This window comes from Lygodium microphyllum, chromosome 9 (assembly GCF_053477565.2).
Source record: "Lygodium microphyllum isolate KBCC chromosome 9, Lygodium_microphyllum_v1.1.10, whole genome shotgun sequence".
NCBI classification, from domain to species: Eukaryota; Viridiplantae; Streptophyta; class Polypodiopsida; order Schizaeales; family Lygodiaceae; genus Lygodium; species Lygodium microphyllum.
The window spans coordinates 77,034,907-77,058,703 of record NC_141143.1 but is presented as its reverse complement, the minus strand read 5'-3'; the positions used below and the strand labels follow the sequence as shown (position 1 = coordinate 77,058,703).

The following is a 23,797-nucleotide window of genomic DNA, read 5'->3' as shown; positions in this document are numbered from 1 at the left end:
TCAAAATGACCACCCTACGCTTGGTTTTGGCCTTAGTCACGCAGCTTGACTTGGACATGTATCAGATGGATGTCAATACTGCATTCTTGCATGGGGATTTGCACGATGAGATATACATGGAGCAGCCTAAGGGCTTTATAGAACATGGCAAGGAGCACCTAATGCAAGTTGAAGAAAAGTCTTTATGGCTCGAAGCAGGCACCTAGGGAGTGGTATCATAAGTTTGATGCCTTTAGGCAGTCATAGGGCTACAACAAGAGTGCTATGGATCCGTGTCTTTACACTAAGATAGCCCGTGATGGCTCATTGCTTATTTTGGTACTTTATGTGGATGATATGTTGATTGTAGAGAAAGCTCATGATGAGTTGGATGCTCTGAAATCTCAACTGAAGAAGAGCTTTGAGATGAAGGATTTGGGACATGCCTCTCACATTCTTGGTATGCTTAAGCACAATAGGCATTAGGGACTACTCTACCTCTCACAAAGGGAGCCTTCAGTGTTTCCACATGTAGGACGTGAAGCCTATTGGCTGTCCATTACCTTCTTATATGAAGGTTTCATAGGCCGATTGTCTCACAGAGGGAGCCTTCAGTGTTTCCACATGCAGGATGTGAAGCCTATTGGCTCTCCATTACCTTCTAATGTGAAGGTTTCACAGGCCGATTGTCTATAGATAGATGAGGAGAGGGCCGAGATGGCTAAGATCCCTTATGCATCAGCTGTGGGCAGTTTGATGTATGCCATGATAGCCACTCGACCAAATATTGCCTTTGCAGTTGGTGTTGTGGCATGCTATATGGCTACACCTGGCAAGAAACATTGGGATGCTGTGAAGGGTATCATGGGATACCTGAAAGGCACAACAGGTATGTGTATTTGCTATGGCAACCAGCATACTGGAGTTGTGGGGTACACAGACTCTGATTATGCAGGACATGCAGATAGTAGGAAGTCCATTTTTGGATATATATTCACCTATGTTGGAGGTGCTATCTCTTGGATGTCTAGGGTTCAGAAGTGTACCGTTCTCTCTACCTTTAGTTCTCATTGGAGCTTGATTGCAATAGACCTTGTGGATAAGCAATGCTTTTTAATCAACTCTATGAAAGGAAGCCATGGAAATACTAAATTGTAAGTTATATTATCCAAGGGCTCCTTGATATTTCAATTCTTTTTTTTGTAAGTACTCTAAATTTCAACATATTTTATATACAGAGGTGCCAAAAGATTAATTGAAGAGCTAGAGAAAAGACCCCCTATGTCGTCTGATTTGCTTGCAACAATGCAATATAGACAAGTTGCGGTAAGTTATTCATTAAAATAATTGAAACATGAGTTTATTCTATGAACTACCATTTGTCCTCTTTATAGTTTTACTTTGTGTTGGTGGTTGCAGTGTCTCCCCATCAGGATGATAGCCATTCTTGTGGGCTGGAGGGTGATTGCAAATGCTAGAAGAATGGTTAACTTTGTTTATCTTAATGATGATAAACATGTAAAGGTAATATGAAAGATGCTAAACTTTAAGATAGATATTAATTGCAAATAGTCCATTGATGATAAAAATATAGTCTATTGTAAGAACAATAATGAACTAAAACTCTTTTTTCTATAGATGTGTGACAGTTTTCGAAGGATTGCTATACATCTGAGCATGTTTGGTACATCAGAGCAAAGCTCTTGAAGTATATAATGGTCAATTGTATACAACCAACAACAGAGATTGGTGGGGATTTGCACCATGAAGGAGATGCGGTGCCTATAACCACGGAAGGCAAATCCACAGCTTCAACACCTTCTATACCCTAGACATCAAAGAAAGGCAAAAGGACTCCTAGAAAGGATAGTTCTCCAAAAAAGAAATAGCTTTGCCATATCGCCTTGTAAGCCTTCATATATAGAAATTTTCCCTTCAGCCCTTGTATATCTCATAGAGATGGCAGATAGACATCTGCTACAAAATTTGTACATATATTTTATACTGATAGTAAAGATATCTTTTCTTGAATGTCATTGCAGTGTATATTATTTTCTCTCCTTTTCGATATCTGCAAAAAATAAATTACAAATGTTAGCTAGTTAGAAAATGAGATCTTGATATACATCTAAGTAGATATAATATGATGTGAAAACTTACTCGTTTCTTGTCAAGTTGGAATACAAAGGAGCATGGTAGTTCAATGTCTTCATTTTGTAAATCCATCCTCACTTGATGTAGCGTACATGATTTTCTGATCTTTAAGATTGCAATAATATCCTCATTGAACCAAATATCAAGATCCACTATAAAATTTTGAGTAGCAATCATATATTTACAAGCTATAGAGTCTTGATCTATCTTACATATAATTTTTCCTTCTGTCCTTGTATCCCATCCTTCATCAACAAATTGTATGATATGATCATATGTTAGTCTCTTCACTGAAAGCATGGTTTTTGTTATTCTTATCTCCATATTAGAGAAGAAATCAATAAATATATTAATAGGCATAAATAAAGTAACTTTCCTTAGCCTACTTGAGATATTAGATTTTAGTGCTTTCTGGATCTCAGAAAATATCTTACATCTATAGCCCTCACTAGTAGCTGGACTCGGCAAAGGCCACTCAAAGCTTGAAAAATCTGGCAAAGGAAGGAGTTTTATTTATCCCCATTGGCAACGCCGCATAGGAATAACATAAGAATGGTCATAAAAGAATATTCCATTCTCTGCAAGCTCTGTCTTCTTTCTGCCTCTATACATTTCTTCTCCAATTGAACCATGTATAACATCAATAACATCAATAATAGATTCCACTGGTTGCCATTCCTCAAGATTAGAGGGATAGACATCTACAAGACAAACAAATATTATAATGGAAAAACCTAAACCATGTTTAAGAAAGGAAAAACTTTAAGAATCAAATTCTTACAATTTGGTCTATGCATTGGAAGCTTTGAAGATCCAGGTTTCAAACACAGCTCTCTATGCATGAATACATGTTGCACTAGTACCTCTTTGATGCTATTCTTATTTGCTCCAAGCTTAAAATCTCGGATTCTGCCCTTCCAAGCAGAGATAAACGAGCCTTTTTCCATGTTTTGCTTGTTGCATGGTGATCCAACTACATTTGCTAATGATAGTAGGAATCCATCTTCCATCAGTTTGGAATGAGTTAAACACTGATATGGATGTGATTTGGGAGCTTGGACGCCTTGTTGAAGCCTCCAAGGTAACACATTGAAGCCCCCCAATCGTCCGCGTCCACGCGTACGATGGGTGGGCTCATGCCCCATGGCAACTGTCCCGTATGCCGTCCCATCATTTGGTTATGCCGTCCCGTCGTGTGGGCCTCCAAGGTAACACCTTGAAGCCCCCCAATCGTCCGCGTCCACGCGGACGATGGGTGGGCTTATGCCCCATGGCAACCGTCCTGTATGCCGTCCCGTCATTTGGTATGCGCCGTTGTGTGGGCCTCCAAGGTAACACCTTGAAGCCCCCCAATCGTCCGCGTCCACGCGGACAATGGGTGGGCTTATGCCCCATGGCAACTGTCCCGTATGCTGTCCCGTATGCCGTCCGACGGGCCTCCAAGGTAAGAGATTGAACCCCCCATGGATACAAGCGTGTGGCTTCGTCCCATATGCTTCGTGAGAATAAGGTAAGAGATTGAACCCCCCAATCGTCCGCGTCCGCGCGGACGATCCGTGGGCTTCTGCACAAGCGTGTGGCTTCGTCCGTGGCTTTGTCCCGTGACCTTAAAGAGATTGATTGTGTTGCTAATCTTAAAGAGATTGATTGTGTTGTTAATCTTAAAGAGGTTGATTGTGTATCTATTTGTAAGTGTGTAGAGAAAGTTATGGCACCTAAAAGAGTGCTTAGAAAGAGAAAGAAATGTGTGTCACCTCATAGTAGCCGTGAAGTCTGTATGAAGCTACGTTCAGGATGTGTTCCTGGGCAGATCTTAGAGCAAGAAGCATCATCACGTTTGAGATCAGTGGACACTCCTTCAACAAAGAAAGGACGTGGTCCAAAAAGATGTGTCTACATTGATGACGAAGCACAAGTGGATGGGGACTCCAATACAATTGACGGGGTTGCGGAGCACACAAGTAGTCACTTATGTGTCCATTTCATTTACATATGACGCTTTGTTCAGTGTTATGTATTAAATATGATTGGTTTAATGCTACTTTTTTTAATTTTTACTTATTAATATCTGCTCCTACAGAGACTAATGTGCAGCATGATAGTCTAGATGACAAAGAAGAGGTGAGTGGTGATAGTGATCAAAGGGAGAATGACGATGAAAAAGAAAAGAAGCACTCAAGGAACTTAGGCAAGCAAGTCTCTCTAGGACTGATGAAGGATGTGCTGAGTCAATTTTATATAAAAAAGAGGGCGCTACCTCCTCTTGTGCCTCTTTGCAGATTAGTGGCTCATGAGGCAGTCAGATTTGCTACGGATGATGCCCAGTGGTTGATTCCTTCCTTTGATTCCACTGGTTATCTTGAGACTATGGGACACTTCCTTGTGTCAGTTGAAGGTCCGAGAGGGGAGACCATGTCTGTGACAGCCAGCAATCTAGATGAATGGGGTCCAATATGGCGTCAAAGAAATGAGGATTTTGAGAGGGCTCTTGGAAGAGAGTGGCAAGACCTTAAGGGTAAAAAGTTCTTGGTTTGGGATGGAAACCACATGCTTAAAACGTGGTGGAAACGCATCAAGGAAAGTAAGTTGTCCACTATACATGCAAGTATTGAATGTTCGTATCCCATTCTTATGTTTGTTGGTTTTCAATTACAGAGTACTCCGACTGTGCTCACTACCATGTTAGTGTACGGTGCCAATTCATTGAGGTGCCCAAGGCAAAGGAAGCAGAGCTACTACTCGCACTAGACACCACCAACGCGTAAGTCTTCTTCCTTTAACTATGCTCCTCTTTGTAATATGTTACACTTACATTCTCATATTATGCTTTTGTTTGTTTTCAATAGTATTGCCAGAGCTCATGTTACTCCAAATATTGCGCATGAGGTGTATATGTTTCAAAAGTTTGGTATTGCAAGACTCCATTCTAGATAGATTGAGTCCGGCCATGAGGAAGTGGGCTGAGGTTGAGATGAGTATAGAGGCAATGTATTATCATGGTGTTGCTCCATGGTATAACTCTCCTTGCGGTTTGATATCTCAGCTTGTATGGAAGGTGATTTTCTTTCTATGGCTCACTTGTATGAGATGTGCTTTTCTATCTCTAATTTAGTTTTTTTTTGGAATGATAGGATGAATTTCATGTCTTCATCTCAAAAGAAACTGCTAAGCTTGAGGCTCTTGGTCTAGATGAGGTAGAGAGGAAGAAACGTTTGGAGAAGGCTACAAGGGTGGAAGAGGAGCGCCTTAAGGATAGGGGTTACAAATACCTATCCATTGCTAATCCCCAAAATGGTGATGAGTTCTTTAAGTTGTTATTTGGGCTAAAGTGGGATGATGCAAGCATGCTCAAGATCACAAGAGACAAGCTGTATTGTCTCACAAGCTCAAAAATCCCTGCGGAAAGGTAATTTGTATATATAACGCAAGGTGTGTGTATGTGATGCTTTTTTCTTCAATGCTTTCTATTTGTGTATATTGTTGTGCATCACAGGAAAAAAATATTGTTGCATCTTATGAGTCTCACAAAGGCCAAAGACCCCCAATACCTGCATTTTGGTGATTATAAGCTCTTTCGGGTTTACATGAAGAAAGAGACATATTGGGCTCACTTGCATTCGGAGGCACTACTTTAGATTGATAGGATACAAGTAGAAGGTCCACAGCTACCAGATTCATTTGAGGAGTTCTTTAAGCTTAACATGAAGAATCATGTCATGCAGGTTGACTCAATGCAGTGCATTCATATTGCTTTCTTAAGTTCTTTCTTAAAATGTATATGTGCTAATGTTAAGCACTTGTGAAACTTGTGTAGGCTTTTGTACACCTCTTGGATGGAGTGAAATCTTCAGATGTTGCAGAGAAGATGCCAGAGCTTACGTTTTCAGCCAAACGTGTGATTTATAGGTTAGCATGCATTTTCATATTAGATTGTATGTCTGATTTTCATATTAGATTGCATGCATTTGCTTGCGTAATTGGCAAGAATGTTGCAGGTGGATACTACAATGTGTAGAAGAGAAGAGGCTGGATGTAGCTCCGCAATTCACAAGAGAGTGGATTGATGTTCGTGACGAGAACACTATGTATTCTCCATCATTACGTGATAGAAAATTGACGGCATGGGAGGCAAGTGTTTGCCCTTGGTGGCTGGATTACCCTGTGGGGGTTATCCCTAAGCAAGAGAAAGATCTGCATGACAGTAAGTACTTCAATCTATGTAAACATCTTGTCAACTTTTGTAGCAATAGTTTTTGTGCTCATGCATGGGAGTCTAAGGGTAAATGATACTATGTAGGATTCAAGGAGGGAGTTGATACTCATGAACCGCTTACCGCACCCACCACTGTAGAGAAGCAAGCAACCAAGGCTACCAAAGGTGCCACCCAGGGTACTCAAGGTTATCCAGGGAGAAAAAATGTGCCAGAGTCCTCTATGGCGCCCACCACCTCCTTTGTTGCAGATTCATCTCTTGGTCGAGAGAATTGGGAGAGGCGACCTATGACCCGTTTAGTAGGTGAGAAGTCTTATATTAACTTAAAATTCGTGTATGATTATTAAAAATAAATTACTTTGAGATAATTGTTGCAGGGTTCCAGTATCAAACATATGTCGATGCTCTATTAGTGGATGTGACCCAAATTGATAGATTTGCCCTTGATAGGTAGACATGACAACTACATATTGCAAGAACATCAATTTACATGTTGCATATAGCATTGCATCATCTGTTACTTTGCATTAATGACTATGTTGTTTTGTGTATAGCATCAACAAGTTTTTTGCAACACAAAAGATGCATCTTTATAGCAAAGATGGAGTTCCATGTCAAGAGGTGGCTCGATTGATATTTGCGGATTTTCCTACGAGCTTGCTTGTGGATGCTCTAGGTCCCATCCCATTGGGTAAGTTATGCTTTCTATCACACAAGGTTTACATCAAACTCACTTCTCATATACCATAATACCAATGTTGTTTGTAGAGGGCATGACTATTCCCAAGTGGAACACGTTCTCAAAGGGTCTAGTTATGGGTTGTATGGACCTTGCTCGCGAGTATTTGGCCGACCAAGGATTCTTAGTCACTATGTGCTTAGCAGAGCATATAGGTGAGTTTATTACGGATGCGGCAAGGGTGGGGTTTGTGCTTCACCGCACTTGGACACTCATGTGTGACTCCAAGGCTTATCGACATCCCGTTACTAGAGAGGCGGTAAGATAACAAAGTTGGATACATTGAACGTACGGTTGTATGTTCTAAATAAAGTTTATGTTACACGCTTTAAATAAAAACATGGATCACTTATTCTATTTCCACTCGTGAATAGGTACTTGATCTTACTGTGTGTCTTTGGCATCGTGCTGGTCATGTTGTGCCTTGCTACGACAGAGAGGCTGGGGAGAAGATTTCAGAGAGATTGTTTCCAGCGTATCGTAGCTACATGATGGATGATTGTGTCTTTCCCATGGACGTTGATGGTGTCATTGTCAGAGGCGGAGCAGAGAGGTCTCATCTTTTCTTTCGGTAAGTAGTCTTGCATGTTTTTGCTCTCAGGTTACCTTGTATGGTATTTTCATTGTTTCTACTTGCATGGCCACAAAGATTCTGTATCTTGATTGGTGATATGTGATTGGTGATATGGTTAGGTGGTTACTAGCTACATTTACGAAATGCTACGACTATGTTTTGGATGTGTTTGCGGGGTGTGGTGGTTTGGCGCGGGCCAGTGCAGAGGAGATGAGACATTGCATGTGTCTAGAAATAGATGATGTGCTCTATGGGGAGTGTTTGTCCACCATAGTGTGTGGACCGGTACCATGCTGAGAGAGTGTGTTTTTTTTTTCGAGAGACTCTAGACATTTCATTTTGTTACTACTTTTATATATATGTTTATTATACACTTCGTCATGTGACTATGCCCGATTTTGTCTAAGAGATTACATGCATTGGGATCTTTGATTTGTTTTTAGGAAGAGTGTACCTTGCAACTATTTGACATGAATATATTTTACTAGTTTTCCGTTGGTTTTGTTTTCTTGATGTGTGTGTGTTCATGTAAATGCAATGTGTCGTACTCCTTAAGTAAGACTATTTATATGCAGAATGGATATGTTGCACGAAAAAGCTCGAAAAAAAGAGATTGATTAGAAAAGAACGAAAATGAAAGCCCGCAAAAATAAAATCCCCCATAATTTCTCATGTATGGGTAGGAGACAAAGATTAATTGGAAAATAAGTTAAGGAACTTGCTTGTCAAAAGGATTTCTTGCTCTGCCGTAAATTACGTGAACAAACCCTATTTCTTAAAAGGATTAATTAAATAAGCTAATTTTAAATGTCACACATAAATGTGATAGGATCTAATTACATAACCAAAGAACGCCTATTGAGGGAAGCGGATGGGTGGAACCTCGATGGGTCCGTCCTATGGTAGGGTGGTCCCAGAGAACTGGGAGGCTTTATCGATGTTTGACCTTTAGTAAGTGTTAGGTTAGAACCCCAATTCATGCCTTTTTGGGGGATCGGAATGGGGCTATGCTGCCCTACGGGCATAGAGGTTGAGTGGTGCATCCCTCTTGTTTCCCATTCTCTTTGAACCAAGTGTGGTGTGGATCCGCTTTGGATTTCATATCTTTGTGTAAAGTAGGATGTCTAGGACCCAGCGCTAGAATGTTGTCAGGAGACCTTGACTACTAGGAACCCAGATTTTAGGTCGATCCTGGAGGGTTCGGCCGCGAACGTTCCACTGCAAGGTAGATCGGGAAACCCTAGACAAACCCTAGAACATTCCATGGGAGTGCCGAGTGGTGACGCTTAGATTTGCTTCTCAATGGACCGCTAAAATGTGCTTGGACAACCGATAGGCGGGCACCTTATAGGTGTGTGCTAATGCACATGTGCATGTGTACTAGTGCACATTTTCATATGTAGTATATGTACTATGTAGTGTGCATTATGCATTTTGTGCAAGGAGATGTATTCATAAATATTCAAAAATTAATACACCACAAACTTTAATGACCTTAACCAATCACGTCTATTTATCAAGGTGTCAAACAATAAAATGCATATGAGGCCACACATTCCCATTAAAATGTTCTAGATTCTCCCCCTTTATGAATAGGGTGGGAGTCAGAGAAGCTAGGGTGTTAGGTGGACCTCTCACTCACTCTTTTAAATGCAATAACAACCCACTTGATTGAATTATGCCAATCAACATACTTTAATGATCTACACAAACTTTAAGATAAAATCTTACCTCCAACTAGTGAATGGTCGCACCTCCCTTTTCTTCCTTTGATGGTGGCTCCACTATCTCCTCTCGATGATCTATTCCCTCCTATGGTGGCTCTTCATGTTTCTTATTGTCTCTTCTTGTGATAGCGGTGGGAAACTCTTTCCTTGCAGTGGTGTTTGTGTCTCACTACTCACGGAAGATGATGTGGGGAAAAAGACTAGTAAGGAAAGAGGATAAATATGTTGTGACAGAGGGGATAGTGGAGTTAGTGGGAGAGATGAAGATGATTGGCAATAACAAGTGCCTCTAAGTTAGCCCTGAACCCACATGGATGATAGCAATCTTGTTAGAGTAGATGTTGAAGAGGAAGTTTATGCTAATGATGAGATGATGATGAGGATGATGATAATATGGGAAACATGTGCTTTTACATCAACATGGACAGCCACACAACTACTTGAGAATAAGATAAAGATGATGATATTGATGACAATGACGTTAAATAACACCAACATGTTCCTTCAAATCTAGCCAACAACACAATTGATACAGATAATAAAGAAGATAATGATGATGAAGAGGGTATGGTTGATGATGATGATGATGATGAGGGCGATAGTAGATGCATTTAATCATAGTAGGTGCCAATAATTCAATGGAACTAGTAGCACAATTTGATGCTAGTGAGGATCTTGATACCGATCATGATTACGTTAATGTTGTGCCTCTGCCTATCCGCCCGTATATTACTACACTAATAGTACCTGCCACTGCACACTGCAAATGATGGTGGGCACCCGATCACCATCACTTTATTCTTTATTCTTTTAGTGGCAGTTTGAATAAAGGAAGGTACGGTCACACATTGTGACTGTTGGAGTTCCCGTTTTGTGTCTCTCTTTCTTGCTCTTGCTCTCCCGCCATAGCTCTTCCAAGCAAGCTTTGATCCTTCTCAACTTTCAAGTGGTATTAGAGCATGGTTGCTTGAGCATTCAAGCTTGGTCCGTGACTCCTTCAGCTTCCTATTGATTACCTACACTCATTGGATCTCCTTCCCAGTAGCCATAGCCGACTCTCTCGAGCTCCCATCACTCCCTGACTTCCTGAGCACCTACCCGGCCCATTTGAGCACCCTCAGGGCATTCCTTCAAAGGTATTGAAGCATTCTTTTGAGTGTTTATTTCATTTTGCAAGGTACAATAGGAAGGGACTACAAAAAAAATCGTTTTTTACTTCGGTCCTCCCTTGGCATTCATTGGCATCTTGAAAACACTTCATTTGGCACTTGGGAACACCCTCTTGATGCTCGACATTGGTGGTTATCATTAGCATTGATTTGTGGACTGATTTACCCCAGTCCAAGATTATTTTCCATAGTCCACAGGCAGCCACAAACAGCGTTACACCAGCACTTTATGTTTATGCTTGGTTGGCATTGACATTTGATGCCTGGTTGGGGTCCCGAATGCTCTCCGAATGCTAGGGGAATGTATGTCTATGGTGTGAGATGCTTTTGGGACTCAATTTGCTCTGCCATTGACTATTTTGCATAGTCCATAGGCAGCCCAAATTAGGGCAGCCCCCTATTATTACACTTTATACTTATGCTACATGCTCATTTGATGCCCGATTATGCCCGATTGGGGTCCCAAGTCGTCTCTGAATGCTTGTGGAATGTATGCCTATTGATTGGCCATCATTTGGAGCTGATTTAGTGGCTTGAAATACTCAATTTTACACAATAAATCATTGCTGTACACTCTAGGGCTGAAGCTTGTTTAGTCACTTTATGCTCTACCTACTAGTCACAAGTGCTTCCTGGGTGTTTCATATGACTATTAGGATGCAAATGAAGGTTGGCAATGGTGCACAGATCGGATGCTTTATGCGTGCATAATGAGCGCTGGAAGGTCCCCAAGAACTAAAAAACTCTACTTTTGCACAAAAAACAAGAGAGAAGACTTGCACGACATGAAGCAAAAGACTAATTGGGTACAATCTCCCCCCATGCCTTGTGTGAGCGCTCCATAAAGCAAGACTTGCACGGCATGAAGCAAAAGACTAATTAGGCACAATCTCCCCCCATGCCTTGTGTGAGTGCTCCATAAAGCACGTATTTGATATATTATTCATCTCCAAGCTATAAAAAAAAAATCCCACTTTACAATTAGCACGCTTTAGCTTTTGTGTTTGCTTTTGTCCCACTAAAGAATTAAAGCTATTGTGCACCCAAAGAGTCGAGCTGTGCCCACATACAATGTCCAATAACGAATATTTAAATCATGCGCCCATGCGCATACAAAATAATAAATAAATGTCAGGCGGTTCAATAAATAAGCGCGTCAAAATAAATATTGGCACCACACCTAAGATGTGCGCCCATCAAAAATGATAATTTCTTCTAAATAACTTGAATACACGCTATCACCCAGTGCTTCCCAACGCCACCGCTGCCTGCTCTACACATCAATTGAAGCATTCACAATTGTTAGAAAATAATAAAATTAAACCAACAAAAGTGAATACTTAGCAGTCTTCAGCTACAAAATAAATAAATTGATTAGAACTCAATCCTAACCTTAATTTATTACAAGTGTGCACTCTAAACTCATAAACGTCTATTAATTTAAATATGTATTTTGCAGAATCACTCGCTATGGAATCACCCACTTGCACATTAAATTAACAAGACCCCCGAAAATGACAAGCGTCCCCATCGACTTTTTGCACAAGGAATCCACCTCGTGTATGAGCCCCGGCAATAAATATAATTTTACAGAATCCACTGTAAAACCTCATGGAATCCACTGTGGAATATGCCTCCTGGCATCATACCCCTGGGGTGGGATAGCAATTGTCCTAAATTGCTATTAGCTGAATATGGAGCCAACAATGAGGGGTAATAAGCACTTAGGTCTCGAGTGTGCATCCATTGGGCCTCTTCAAGAGGATGATTTTTAAACTTAACCAAATATCTAGAATATCTACGACTAGTTCTAGTGGTCATAAAGTTAGTATCTAGAATAGTTTCAGGCTCAAGGATTTCAGTTTCTTCTTCTAGCAAAGGAGGGTTTTTATAAACAGGATGTATAGGTAATTGGCCTCTAAAAGGTCGTAATAAATTGCTATGAAAAGTGTTGTGGATTTTCCAAGGTTGTGGTAATTCTAGTTTAAATGCATTGTCATTGATTTTGTGAATGATCTTGAAAGGTCCATAAAATCTAGGAGCTAACTTTACTACAGGGTGTTTGTCAACACTTTGTAATCTTCACTTTTCAATATGTAACCAAACATAATCATCAACTTTGGAACTCATAGCTTTTCTTTTCTTGTTGGCTTGTTTTATATATGATTGCTGGGCTTTCGCAATCATATCTTTAACTTCATCAAAAATAGTAGCGTGCATGTTAGCAATATCATCAGCAGCTTGAACTTTGTTTGACAATGATGTAACAAGTGTAGGTAATCTATATCCATAAATAATTTCAAATGGTTTCAGTGTAGCTGTATGTGGTGTGTTATTGTATGCAAACTGAAGTAAATGTAAATGTGTATCCCATGTTTGTGGTTTTGAAATTGTGTATGTATGCAAAAGATCTAAAATGGTATTCTTAGTAGCTTCTGTTTGCCCATTTGTTTTAGGATGAAATGCAGATGAAAAATCAATATTTGTTCCTAAATTAGTAAACAAAGTAATCCAAAAATTATTGCAGAATCTAGAATCACGGTCATAAATAATAACTTTTGGCAAACCATGATTAGTGAAAACAGTTTTTAAGAATAATTGAGCAGCTTGAGATGCAGTTAATGTTTTCTTGCATGGAATGAAATATTATTGTTTGCTAAACCTATCAACAATAGTCCAAATCATGTCATGATTAGCTTTAGTGTTAGGCAAACCAGTGATAAAATCCATTGAGATTTGTTCCCATGGTCGTTCTGGAATTGGTAAAGGCATTAATAAACCATATATGTTTATCATGGTGTCGTTTAACTCTTTGGCAAATTAAGCACTCAGATTCGAAGTTAGATACATCAGATTCCATGTGTGGCCAATAAAAATCTTCAATTAGCATGCGCAAAGTAGAAATAATTCCTCTATGGCCTTGGTATGGGAGATAATGAATTTCATGTAAAACAAATGATCGAAATGGAACAGTTACACATAATCTTTTTTCATAAAACATAAATCCATCAGTGTAAGACAATGAATCAATGGGAATCCAGTTATTTGCAACTAATTTATTCCAATCAGCTTGAAAACTAGGGTCTTGGTCATAAGTATCTTTCATAGGGAGAAGAGAGTCAAAATATATCACATAAATATTATGTATAGTCGATCTTCTACTTAAAGCATCGGTAACAACATTCTCTTTTTCGGGTTGATATTGTATGAGTGGATGAAAACTTTGAATAAAAGCAGCCCATTTAATGTGTCGGTCAGATATATGTGGTTGACTAAGGAGATGTTTAATGCTTTGTTGGTCTGTTTTGATCATGAATTCAGATTTCATTAAATAGTGTTTCCATTGACGTAAAGCTTATACTACAACTAGCAATTCCTTATCATAGGTAGAATACTTAAGTTCAGAGGGTTTAAGTTTGCAGCTAGAGTAGGCTATGGGATGAGAATATTGCATAAGGACTGCTCCTATTCCAGATCCACTAGCATCAGTGACTACTAGGAAAAATGGTCTATTGAAGTTAGATAATTGCAATACAAGAGCATGAGTTAAAGCATGTTTCAATAAATCAAAGGACTTTTGTTGATTGTCGGATCCATGATACACAATGCCTTTCTTTATTAATTTTGTCAAAGATAATGCAAGCAATGAAAAATTTCTCACAAATTTTCTGTAAAAGCTAGCAAGACCTAAGAAAGAACGTAATTCGTGCACATTTTTAGGTATTGGCCACTTCAAAATTGCTTCTATATTTTTAGGGTCAACTTTAGTACCTTCAGATGAAACAATATGTCCTAGGTATTCAATTTGTGTTTGGAAAAATTCACTCTTTTCCAGATTAGCATATAATTGATTCTCTTTCAATAATTTGAAAACCAAAGATAAATGTTCATAATGCTCGTTCTCATTCTTACTGAAAACCAATATGTCATCAAAGAAAACAATGACGCAATGCTGATGCTTCAAAAATATGCGATTCATCATACGACTGAATGTGGTTGGTGCATTAGTTAAACCAAAAGGCATAACAATGAATTCATAGTGTCCAAATTGTGTTCTAAATGCAGTTTTGAATATATCAGATGTGTCCAATCTTACTTGATAGTATCCAGATTTAAGATCTATCTTGCTAAATATTGCAGATCCTTGTAGCTTGTCCATAAGATCATCTACCCTAGGAATCGGATATCTATTCTTAACAGTGATCTTATTTAGGGCACGATAATCAATGCACATGCGATAGGTATTGTTTTTCTTCTTCACTAATAGGACAGGTGCACCAAATGGAGAACTACTAGGTCTAATGAGTCCTCGGCAGGTTAACAATTCTTCAACTTGGGCTTGAATTTCTTTCTGTTCAATTTGGTTATGTCTATATGGTGCTTTACATGGTGGTTGTGATCCAGGAATTAGGTCTATTTTGTGATCTTCGGGACGTATAGGTGGTAATCTAGGTGGTAAGTCAATAGCAAAACAATCTTGAAATTGTGAAACAAATTGTGCGTGCTTAGGATGCATTTGATTTTCTTTAGCTTCAATTTCATTCACCCATATTAAATAGGATTTGCTACCTTTTCGTAATGCACGTTTAGCCTGTGTATGACTAAGTAATGGAAAATTATCGAAAGTGTGCATACCATGCAATGTGATTTGTTTCCCATTAGAATGAATCTTCATTGAATGTGTGGAATAATTTATATCAGGATTGTAATGATGACGCCAAGGCATTCCTAAGATAATGTCACTAGATTGCAAAGGCACAACTAAGAAATTTCTACATTCAACATAATCACTTAATTTTGTATTTCTCAGCATACTATTCTTCATGGAGATAATCATGAAATTGACTGATAAAAGCAAGTACAGTCTTTCCATCACATGACCCATTGAAAGTACGAAATTTGAAATTTCTTTTACGTATCTTTGTTTCTTTCTGAATAGATTGCGCTTCAAGTGTTGCATTGATCCTATGCCGTATAAGATCTTCAGATTGCGGTCTATCTTAGTCGGCGGTAGATCATTGCAGATTGGCCAATTGAGTTTGCAAAGTTTGGCGTGCTCTTCGTTCCTCTTGAAGCTGCATCATAATCAAATCCAATTTTTGCTCCATCGTTGGTTTGGGTAAATCACCTTCAGCCATAAAATCTTCCATGGTTTGATCGGACATTTTGCAAAATTCCAAAAGATCTCACACACTCGAAATCTTGTTAGAGGGATGAGTGTAGCTCAAAGTCGGGTTTACAAGGCTTATTTCTTAAAAAAAAAAGGCTTTTTGTAGTATTTCTTATTTGCGGATGCGAAATTTGATATCACAGTCGTCTTCTAAGAAGATAATTCGTGCGTGCAGACTGCGGGCAGCAATTTTTGCTGAAATTGAATTTTGTCAGTCCACAAGTGTGAACAGGGGCTTGTAGAAGGTTGAAGATGAGTTCGTTTTTGCTCCAGCGAGAACTGCTGCTATGAGAAAAAATTCAAAGGAGATAATTGGTTTAAGATTAAAAAAAGATTAAAGCCTTTAAGCTTTAAAAAAGCTTAAGGCTAAATTTTTTTTCCCCAGGACGGTGGCATGTCCTCGCCACGTTCGTCGTCGTCGATTGCATTCTATTTTTGCCGCCGTTGTTAACTTTTGGAGGATTAAGCTTTATTAAAAGCTTATTAAACTTTTTAACCACAGTAATTCAAAATTGCTTATCTCTTTCTTTTGAGAATAGAAGACTTGATGAAGAAGCTTCCCGCGTGGTCCTCCGCCTATAGAGGCCGGTCCTTCACGATCCAACATCGTAGCAGGGGGTTCTTCACTGCCAGGAATATGTTGGTATTGACGGATTGGCACGAGACTGACTATAGAGATCGATCGTTCCAGGAGCTCTGCCTTCGTACGAGATGGTAAGCAATTGGAAGCTCTCGATCTCAGCTTCGCTCTGATACCACTAGTGCACAGATCGGATGCTGTATGCACGCATAGTGAGCGTCGGAAGGTCCCCAAGAACAAAAGAACTCTACTTTTGCACAAAAAACAAGAGAGAAGACTTGCACGACATGAAGCAAAAGACTAATTGGGTACAATCTCCCCCCATGCCTTGGGTATAATCTCCCCCCATGCCTTGTGTGAGTGCTCCACAAATCATATGTTTGATATATTATTCATCTCCAAGCTTTAAAAAAAAAAGTCCACTTTACAATTAGCATGCTTTAGCTTTTGTGTTTGCTTTTGTCCCACTAAAGAATTAAAGCTATTGGGCGCCCAAAGAGTCGAGCTGTGCCCACATACAATGTCCAATAACAAATATTTAAATCGTGCACCCATGCACATATAAAATAATAAATAAATGTCAAGCACTTCAATAAATAAGTGCGTCAAAATAAATATTGGCACCATGCCTAAGATGCGCGCCCATAAAAAATGATAATTTCTTCTAAATAACTTGAATACACACTATCGCCCAGTGCTTCCCAATGCCACCGCTGCCTGCTCTACACATCAATTGAAGCATTCACAATTGTTAGAAAATAATAAAATTAAACTGACAAAAGTGAATACCTAGCAGTCTTCAGCTACAAAATAAATAAATTGGTTAGAACTCAATCCTAACCTTAATTTATTACGAGTGCACAATCTAAACTCATAAACGTTTATTAATTTAAATATGTATTTTGCAGAATCACCCGCTATGGAATCACCCACTTGCACATTAAATTAACAAGATGCCCGAAAAGGACAAGCGTCCCCATTGACTTTTCGCATAAGGAATCCACCTTGTGTATAAGCCCCGGCAATAAATATAATTTTACGAAATCCACCGCAAAACCTCACGGAATCCACCGTGGAATATGCCTCCTGGCATCAGGCAAATGCTTTGGATGGTCTTGAAATGTATTTTGAGCCTTATTTGAGCTTTGTATTGGTTGGCATTTACTTAACATTGGTCTACATTGGCATGCTTTGTGATAGAGGTTATACCTATGGTCTATGTATGACCCGTTGGTACATGCCTGATGCTTATGTTATCTACACATGCTAGTTACATTGTTTGGACTTGAATGCTACTGGAACTTCGTTTGGGCTTGACTTTGGATATTTTGGAGCTTTTTTTGGTCTTTCTTTGGCTCGTTAGATTGTCTTCATTGTTGAGATATCGAGCTCCACTCGTGATACGCCAGGGTGACCGTTGAGTACTTATGTCACCGACTTGTCAGTTGCAGACGCGGTTGGTACACCGCCGATGAATAATAGCTACATGATAGCTATCCTTATCTACTCTAGTTCGTGGCTCAGTTAGTATGCCACCTTAGTTAGTTGAGTTTGGTTTTGAGACCCATATAGGGTTCTTCTATTTCTTTGTAAGAGAGTTCTTTTTGGCTTACACAAGTAAGAAGAGAAAAACTGTTTTCAGCCTCCACCCTTGTGTGTATTCCCCCATTGTGCAAGCAAGAAAGCTACAAGTGAGACTCCTTCCTTCTCTCCCACAATCTTGACATGGTATCAGAGCCTTGTTCGTGGTAAGGAGCTCAAGAAAGCAAGCTAAGTTCGCGGTGTTCTGGTAAGAGGAGCAGTGTTGCTTTCATTTTCTGTTTTGGGAGCAGATCTCTGCAGGTAGCACAGCCGGAAATTGCAGGAGTGCATTGTCTCAGGTTGAGACGCCCTTCGCGGTGAAGCAAGAGGGCACTATATGCTGCGGGAGAGGGCTTTAGCCCGTGGCGACCTTGTTTTTTTGATTTGAGGCCATTTCGGGGCCTGTTTTGAAGGCGGAAGTTTTCTGCATGCACTCAGGAAAAGACCCTATTTTATGCTGTGCGACCACTGTTCTACAGGTCGGTGAAAAGTTACTGTAGAAATTGCATCGTATGCTTGTGCGCAGAGACATTGGGAGTTTCAGAATCATTATTGGTTCATGTTTATGCAAAATCGTCACTAGGAAGTGACTGTGTGGTCAAATACCACTTTCGCCAGTTTTGCAGATTTGCCCTTGTGAGGGTGAAGCTGTGTTTTTTGCAGTAACAGAATTTTTTGCAGCATTCTGTAATGGCATCTGATTCTCTTTCACAGATTGTCACTGAAAAGCTTGACAAGAACAACTTCCAGGCATGGAAGTTTAGAATGACGAATTTCCTTATGGAAAAAGGATATTGGGAATTTGTTGTAGGAAATGAAGAAGAACCAGTTCTTCCTGATGTTCCCAATCAACAGCAAATGCAGGCATTCAAAGCATGGCATGAGAGAGCCAGGAAAGTTATGTACTGGCTGTCTATCAGCATTTCAGACTCTATGATTGTGCATATTCAGGATGCAAGTACGCCAAAGGAGGCATGGGATACTCTGTCAAAGATGTATAGCACAAATACGCAAGCCAAGAAAATGCAGCTCAAGCAAGAGTTGCACAATGTGCAAAGAGAAAATATGAGCATCAATGACTACCACATGAAGGTGAAGAAGATTGCAGATGCACTTGCTTCCATTGGGTCGCCAGTGGAAGATGATGATTTAGTTTCTGTGACCTTGAATGGTCTAGGAAAGGATTATGCACAGTTTCGGACATCCATTTCAGTTCGTGAAAGATTTTCTGATTTTGAGGAGTTGATTGCTCTTCTAATTTCTGAGGAGCAGAGAAATGGTGGTGCATCTTCTTCAGGAGGAACTTCAAAAGAAACTGTCTTCTACTCAAATGCTGGAAGAGGTAGAGGCAGAGGTAGAGGAGGCCGATTTGGAGGCCGTGGTAGAAATCAGAATATGCAGTAAACTCAAGAAAACCAGTCCTATGGAGGAGGACGTGGTAACTCTAGAGGCAGGGGGAGCCAAAGAGGTCGTGGTGGATGGCAAAGAGGCCAAAATGCAAACAGTAATGTTGAATTCTACTATTGTGGTAAAATGGGTCATATGGCTAAAGACTGCTATAAAAAGCAGAATGACATCATGAATGGAAAACTGCAACAAGGAAATTATGCATCTTCTAGTAGACAGGGTGATGACAGAAATGAGCATTTGTTTATGGTGCAGCACATGAACAATTCTGTGACAAGTGCAGAAGAAAGCAACGATGTATGGTATGTTGACTCAGGTGCGTCAAACCACATGACAGGTCATGCAGAATGGATGGAGGATGCAAGGAAAATGGAAAAACCAGGATTTGTGGAGACTGGTGATGATACTGCACATCCGATTGTGCAGATTGGAAAAATTCCTTTGTCTATGCAGGATGGGAAAAAGAAATACCTGTCCGATGTATTTCATGTCCCGAATATCACCAAGAATCTGGTTTCTGTTGATCAAATGGTTGAACAGGGCTTGCAGGTCAGATTTAATCCTCATGGATGCTTTGTTGAGGATATGAAAAATAAAGGTCGCTTGATAGCAAAAGGAAAGAAGAAGGGCAGAATGTTTACGTTGGATGCAGACATGTCTGAATTGAGTGCAGTAATGTTTGCACATGGGACCGGTGTAGTTGCAGATATTGATATCTGGCATAAACGCATTGGTCATGTTAATGTACAGCGACTTAAATCAATGCAGGCCCAAAATATTGTTGCAGGATTGCCTAAATTCAAGGTTGCAGAAATGCATAAGGTATGTGAAGCCTGTCAGTTTGGAAAACAGGCAAGGAAACCATTTCCTAGACATGTTCAAGAGAGTGAGAAGCCATTGGAATTAATCCACTCTGATGTGTGGACTACTAAAGCTGCATCTCTTGGAGGCTGTCATTATTTTGTCACTTTTATTGATGACTATAGCAGAAAAGTTTGGGTGTATTTTATGAAAAAGAAAAGTGAAGTTTTTGGGCATTTCAAAACTCTTAAAGCTATGGTTGAAAAAGAAACAGGACTGCAGATAAAATGCCTAAGGTCAGATGGAGGGGGAGAGTACCTCTCAAATGAGTTTGCAAGGTTCCTGCAGGAGCATGGCATAAAGCAGCAATATTCATGCAGTCATACCCCACAGCAAAATGGAATTGCAGAAAGAAAAAACAGACATATTGGAGAGGTGTCTCGTGCCATGCTCAATGAAAAAGACCTGCCAGATTTTTATTGGGCTGAAGCAGTTGCTACAGCAGTCTACATAATGAACAGGACTCCCACTGCAGCAATACATGGAATAACTCCAGAGGAGAGGTATACTGGTAGGAAACCAGATATTTCTCATTTGAAATTTTTTGGTTGCATTGCCTATGTACATGTGCCAGATGAGTTGAGATCCAAGTTGGATCCAAAAGCTGAGAAGTGCATCTTTATTGGATACTCTCTGCAGCAAAAAGGGTATAGATGCTATAACCCTTCTACTCGTAAGTTTACAGTGAGCAGAGATGTTGTTTTTGATGAGATGAGTAGCTGGTATAAACCAGTAAATGTGATTGATGATGTAGATGCACAAAATGGTAATGCTGCACATAATTCACAGCAGTAGTCACAAAATATTAGTGGACCTGGAGCGTCCTCTAGCACTGGTTCACATTCTTCGCCATGGACAGGCAGATTGAGATCAGGAGAATCTTCTCAAAGTAATGCAGATAGTGGTATGCAGGTATCACGAAAAGGAAAAGAGAAGGTTGATCAGCCCATGTTTGATGTGAATGCAGGTCACTCTTATGTGGATGATGAATCCAGTGGCTCAGAACAGAGCATTGATGATGAGTTGGGCATTCCTTCTATTGTTACACCTGGAGTAAGGAAAACCAGGGATGTTTTGAGAGCACCTGGGAGTGAACCTACTTTGCGCAGGTCTACGAGAGCTAGGTATCTTGTGGATAGGCTGAAATATGATGGATTTACAGCCATTCACTATGCATATATGGTCAAAGTGATACATGAACCAGAACCCACTTCTTTTGAGCAAGCCATGGGAAAAGAAAAATGGGAGAAAGCCATGAATGAAGAAATGGATGCCTTGGAAGCAAATGCTACATGGGAATTGGTACCTTTGCCTAAAGGTAAGAATGCAATTGGATGTAAGTGGGTTTATAAAGTGAAGCACAATGCAGATGGTTCTGTGAACAGATACAAGGCAATATTAGTAGTCAAGGGGTATGCACAAACATATGGCATTGACTATGAAGAAACATTCAGTCCGGTTGCAAGGATGGCAACCGTAAGAGCAGTCATTGCTATGGCTGCATCAAAGGAATGGTCTTTACATCAAATGGATGTAAAGAATGCCTTCTTGCATGGTGACTTGCAAGAAGAGGTCTATATGGAGCAGCCACCAGGTTATGTGCATGCTGTTCATCCTGAGTTTGTTTGCAGGTTGAAGAAAGCTTTGTATGGCTTGAAGCAAGCACCTAGAGCATGGTCTGATAAGGTAGGACAGTATCTTGTCACTATTGGCTTTCAGATTTCCAAGGCAGATTTCTCACTTTATGTGAGAAAAACAGAGAACGGTATTATGCTACTTGTCATTTATGTTGATGATTTGATTATGAGAGGTGACAGTGATGAAGATATCCTTCATGTGAAAATGCTATTGAAGCAGAAGTTTGAGATGAAGGATTTGGGAGAGCTGCGTTATTTCTTGGGCATTGAGGTGATTAGATCACCAAGTGGGATACAGCTCTTGCAGAGGCAGTATGGATTGGACATGCTATCCAAATATGGGATGACAGGCTGTAAGCCTATTTCAGTTCCTTTGGAGCAGAATGTGAAGCTGAGCGCAGATGCAGGTGAGCTTTTGGAAGACCCTACTATGTACAGACGCATAGTAGGAAGCTTGATTTATATGACTATTACCAGGCCAGATTTGAGCTATGCTGTTGGATTGGTAAGTCAGTTTATGCAGGCTCCAGGGAAACCGCATTTGGATGCGGCTAGACGCATACTCAGGTATGTGAAGTCCACATTGCAGTATGGACTACTTTATGAGACTGGGGTTCAGATACAGTTGCATGGATACACTGATGCTGATTGGGCTGGTAGCATTTCTGATAGACGATCTACCAGTGGATATGTGTTCTCTTTCGGGAGTGCTGCAGTCACTTGGAGCAGCAAGAAACAGCCTACAGTTGCCTTGTCGAGCACAGAGGCCGAGTACAGGGGTGCAGCAATGGCTGCATGTGAGGTAGCTTGGTTGCATAAGCTACTTTATGATATGCATCAGCCTACAGATGGGCCAGTTGTCATTTATTGTGACAACATGAGTAGTATACACTTGGCAAATAACCCAGTCTATCATGCTAGAACAAAGCACATTGAGGTGCATTATCACTATGTGCGAGAGAGGGTTTTACTAGGTCTTATTGATCTAGTTTATGTCAGCACAGAGGATCAGGTAGCTGACATATTCACGAAGGCATTGGGCGCAGAGAAGCTGCGCAAGTTCAGAGACCTGCTTGGTGTGCAGGAATTGGGATTGAGCTCGAGGGGGAGTGTTGAGATATCGAGCTCCACTCGTGATACGCCAGGGTGACCGTTGAGTACTTATGTCACCGACTTGTCAGTTGCAGACGCGGTTGGTACACCGCCGATGAATAATAGCTACATGATAGCTATCCTTATCTACTCTAGTTCGTGGCTCAGTTAGTATGCCACCTTAGTTAGTTGAGTTTGGTTTTGAGACCCATATAGGGTTCTTCTATTTCTTTGTAAGAGAGTTCTTTTTGGCTTACACAAGTAAGAAGAGAAAAACTGTTTTCAGCCTCCACCCTTGTGTGTATTCCCCCATTGTGCAAGCAAGAAAGCTACAAGTGAGACTCCTTCCTTCTCTCCCACAATCTTGACATTCATGACATTGGATGCTATCATTGGATACTTGACTGCTCACATGCTTTGAATGTCTTACTGATGTATGATCTTGGATACTCCATCACTAGTGCTCTTACATGATTTGTTTGAGCTTATTTGCTTGACACTTATAGCTTTTGTGCCAATGGGAGCATCTTTGTATGCTTATCAGACATTGAGTAGTGCAGGTTATGCATATTGAGCTTTTGGATCTTTAAGACTGGGATCTCCTAGTGGATGATGTATGATTGATATACCTTGGTCCATGTAGATGCACTTGGGCTGATTCGGCTTTGTATTCACTGAGTAGACATTGACTTGTGTCGGGTCTTGGCAGTGGTATGTACATTTTGCACTATTGATTGGGGGTGTATCGACTTTATTGATGGACTTTGTCTGACATGCTTGGGTGTTGGCTCATGTCAGTTTGACTGTTACATGCTTGTTTATGTCCGTTTGATTCTAGTTTTGCATTAGCTGACTTAGAATATTGGGTTTTGCCTACTATCAGCTCTCATTGTACACTGCTGTCATAAATTATA

General features: G+C 40.2%; 2 protein-coding genes and 1 long non-coding RNA gene across 3 annotated transcripts; all 3 read left to right on the top strand.

The window, feature by feature from the left end:
* Positions 1–3,276: 3,276 nt before the first annotated feature.
* On the top strand, positions 3,277–7,660 carry LOC148031207 (uncharacterized). The gene is made up of 4 exons (XM_087685550.1): positions 3,277–3,341; positions 4,413–4,714; positions 4,789–4,894; positions 7,522–7,660. Exons 1-4 carry the CDS (start codon positions 3,277–3,279, stop codon positions 7,658–7,660), a joined length of 612 nt encoding a protein of 203 aa, XP_087541676.1.
* LOC148031209 (uncharacterized) lies at positions 5,767–6,152 on the top strand. Its single transcript, XR_015692013.1, has 3 exons — positions 5,767–5,855; positions 5,948–6,039; positions 6,129–6,152. It is a non-coding gene; the product is annotated as an uncharacterized LOC148031209 (long non-coding RNA).
* On the top strand, positions 6,189–6,800 carry LOC148031208 (uncharacterized). Its single transcript, XM_087685830.1, has 3 exons — positions 6,189–6,334; positions 6,431–6,649; positions 6,724–6,800. Exons 1-3 carry the CDS (start codon positions 6,217–6,219, stop codon positions 6,798–6,800), a joined length of 414 nt encoding a protein of 137 aa, XP_087541956.1. The 5' UTR covers positions 6,189–6,216.
* Positions 7,661–23,797: the final 16,137 nt, after the last annotated feature.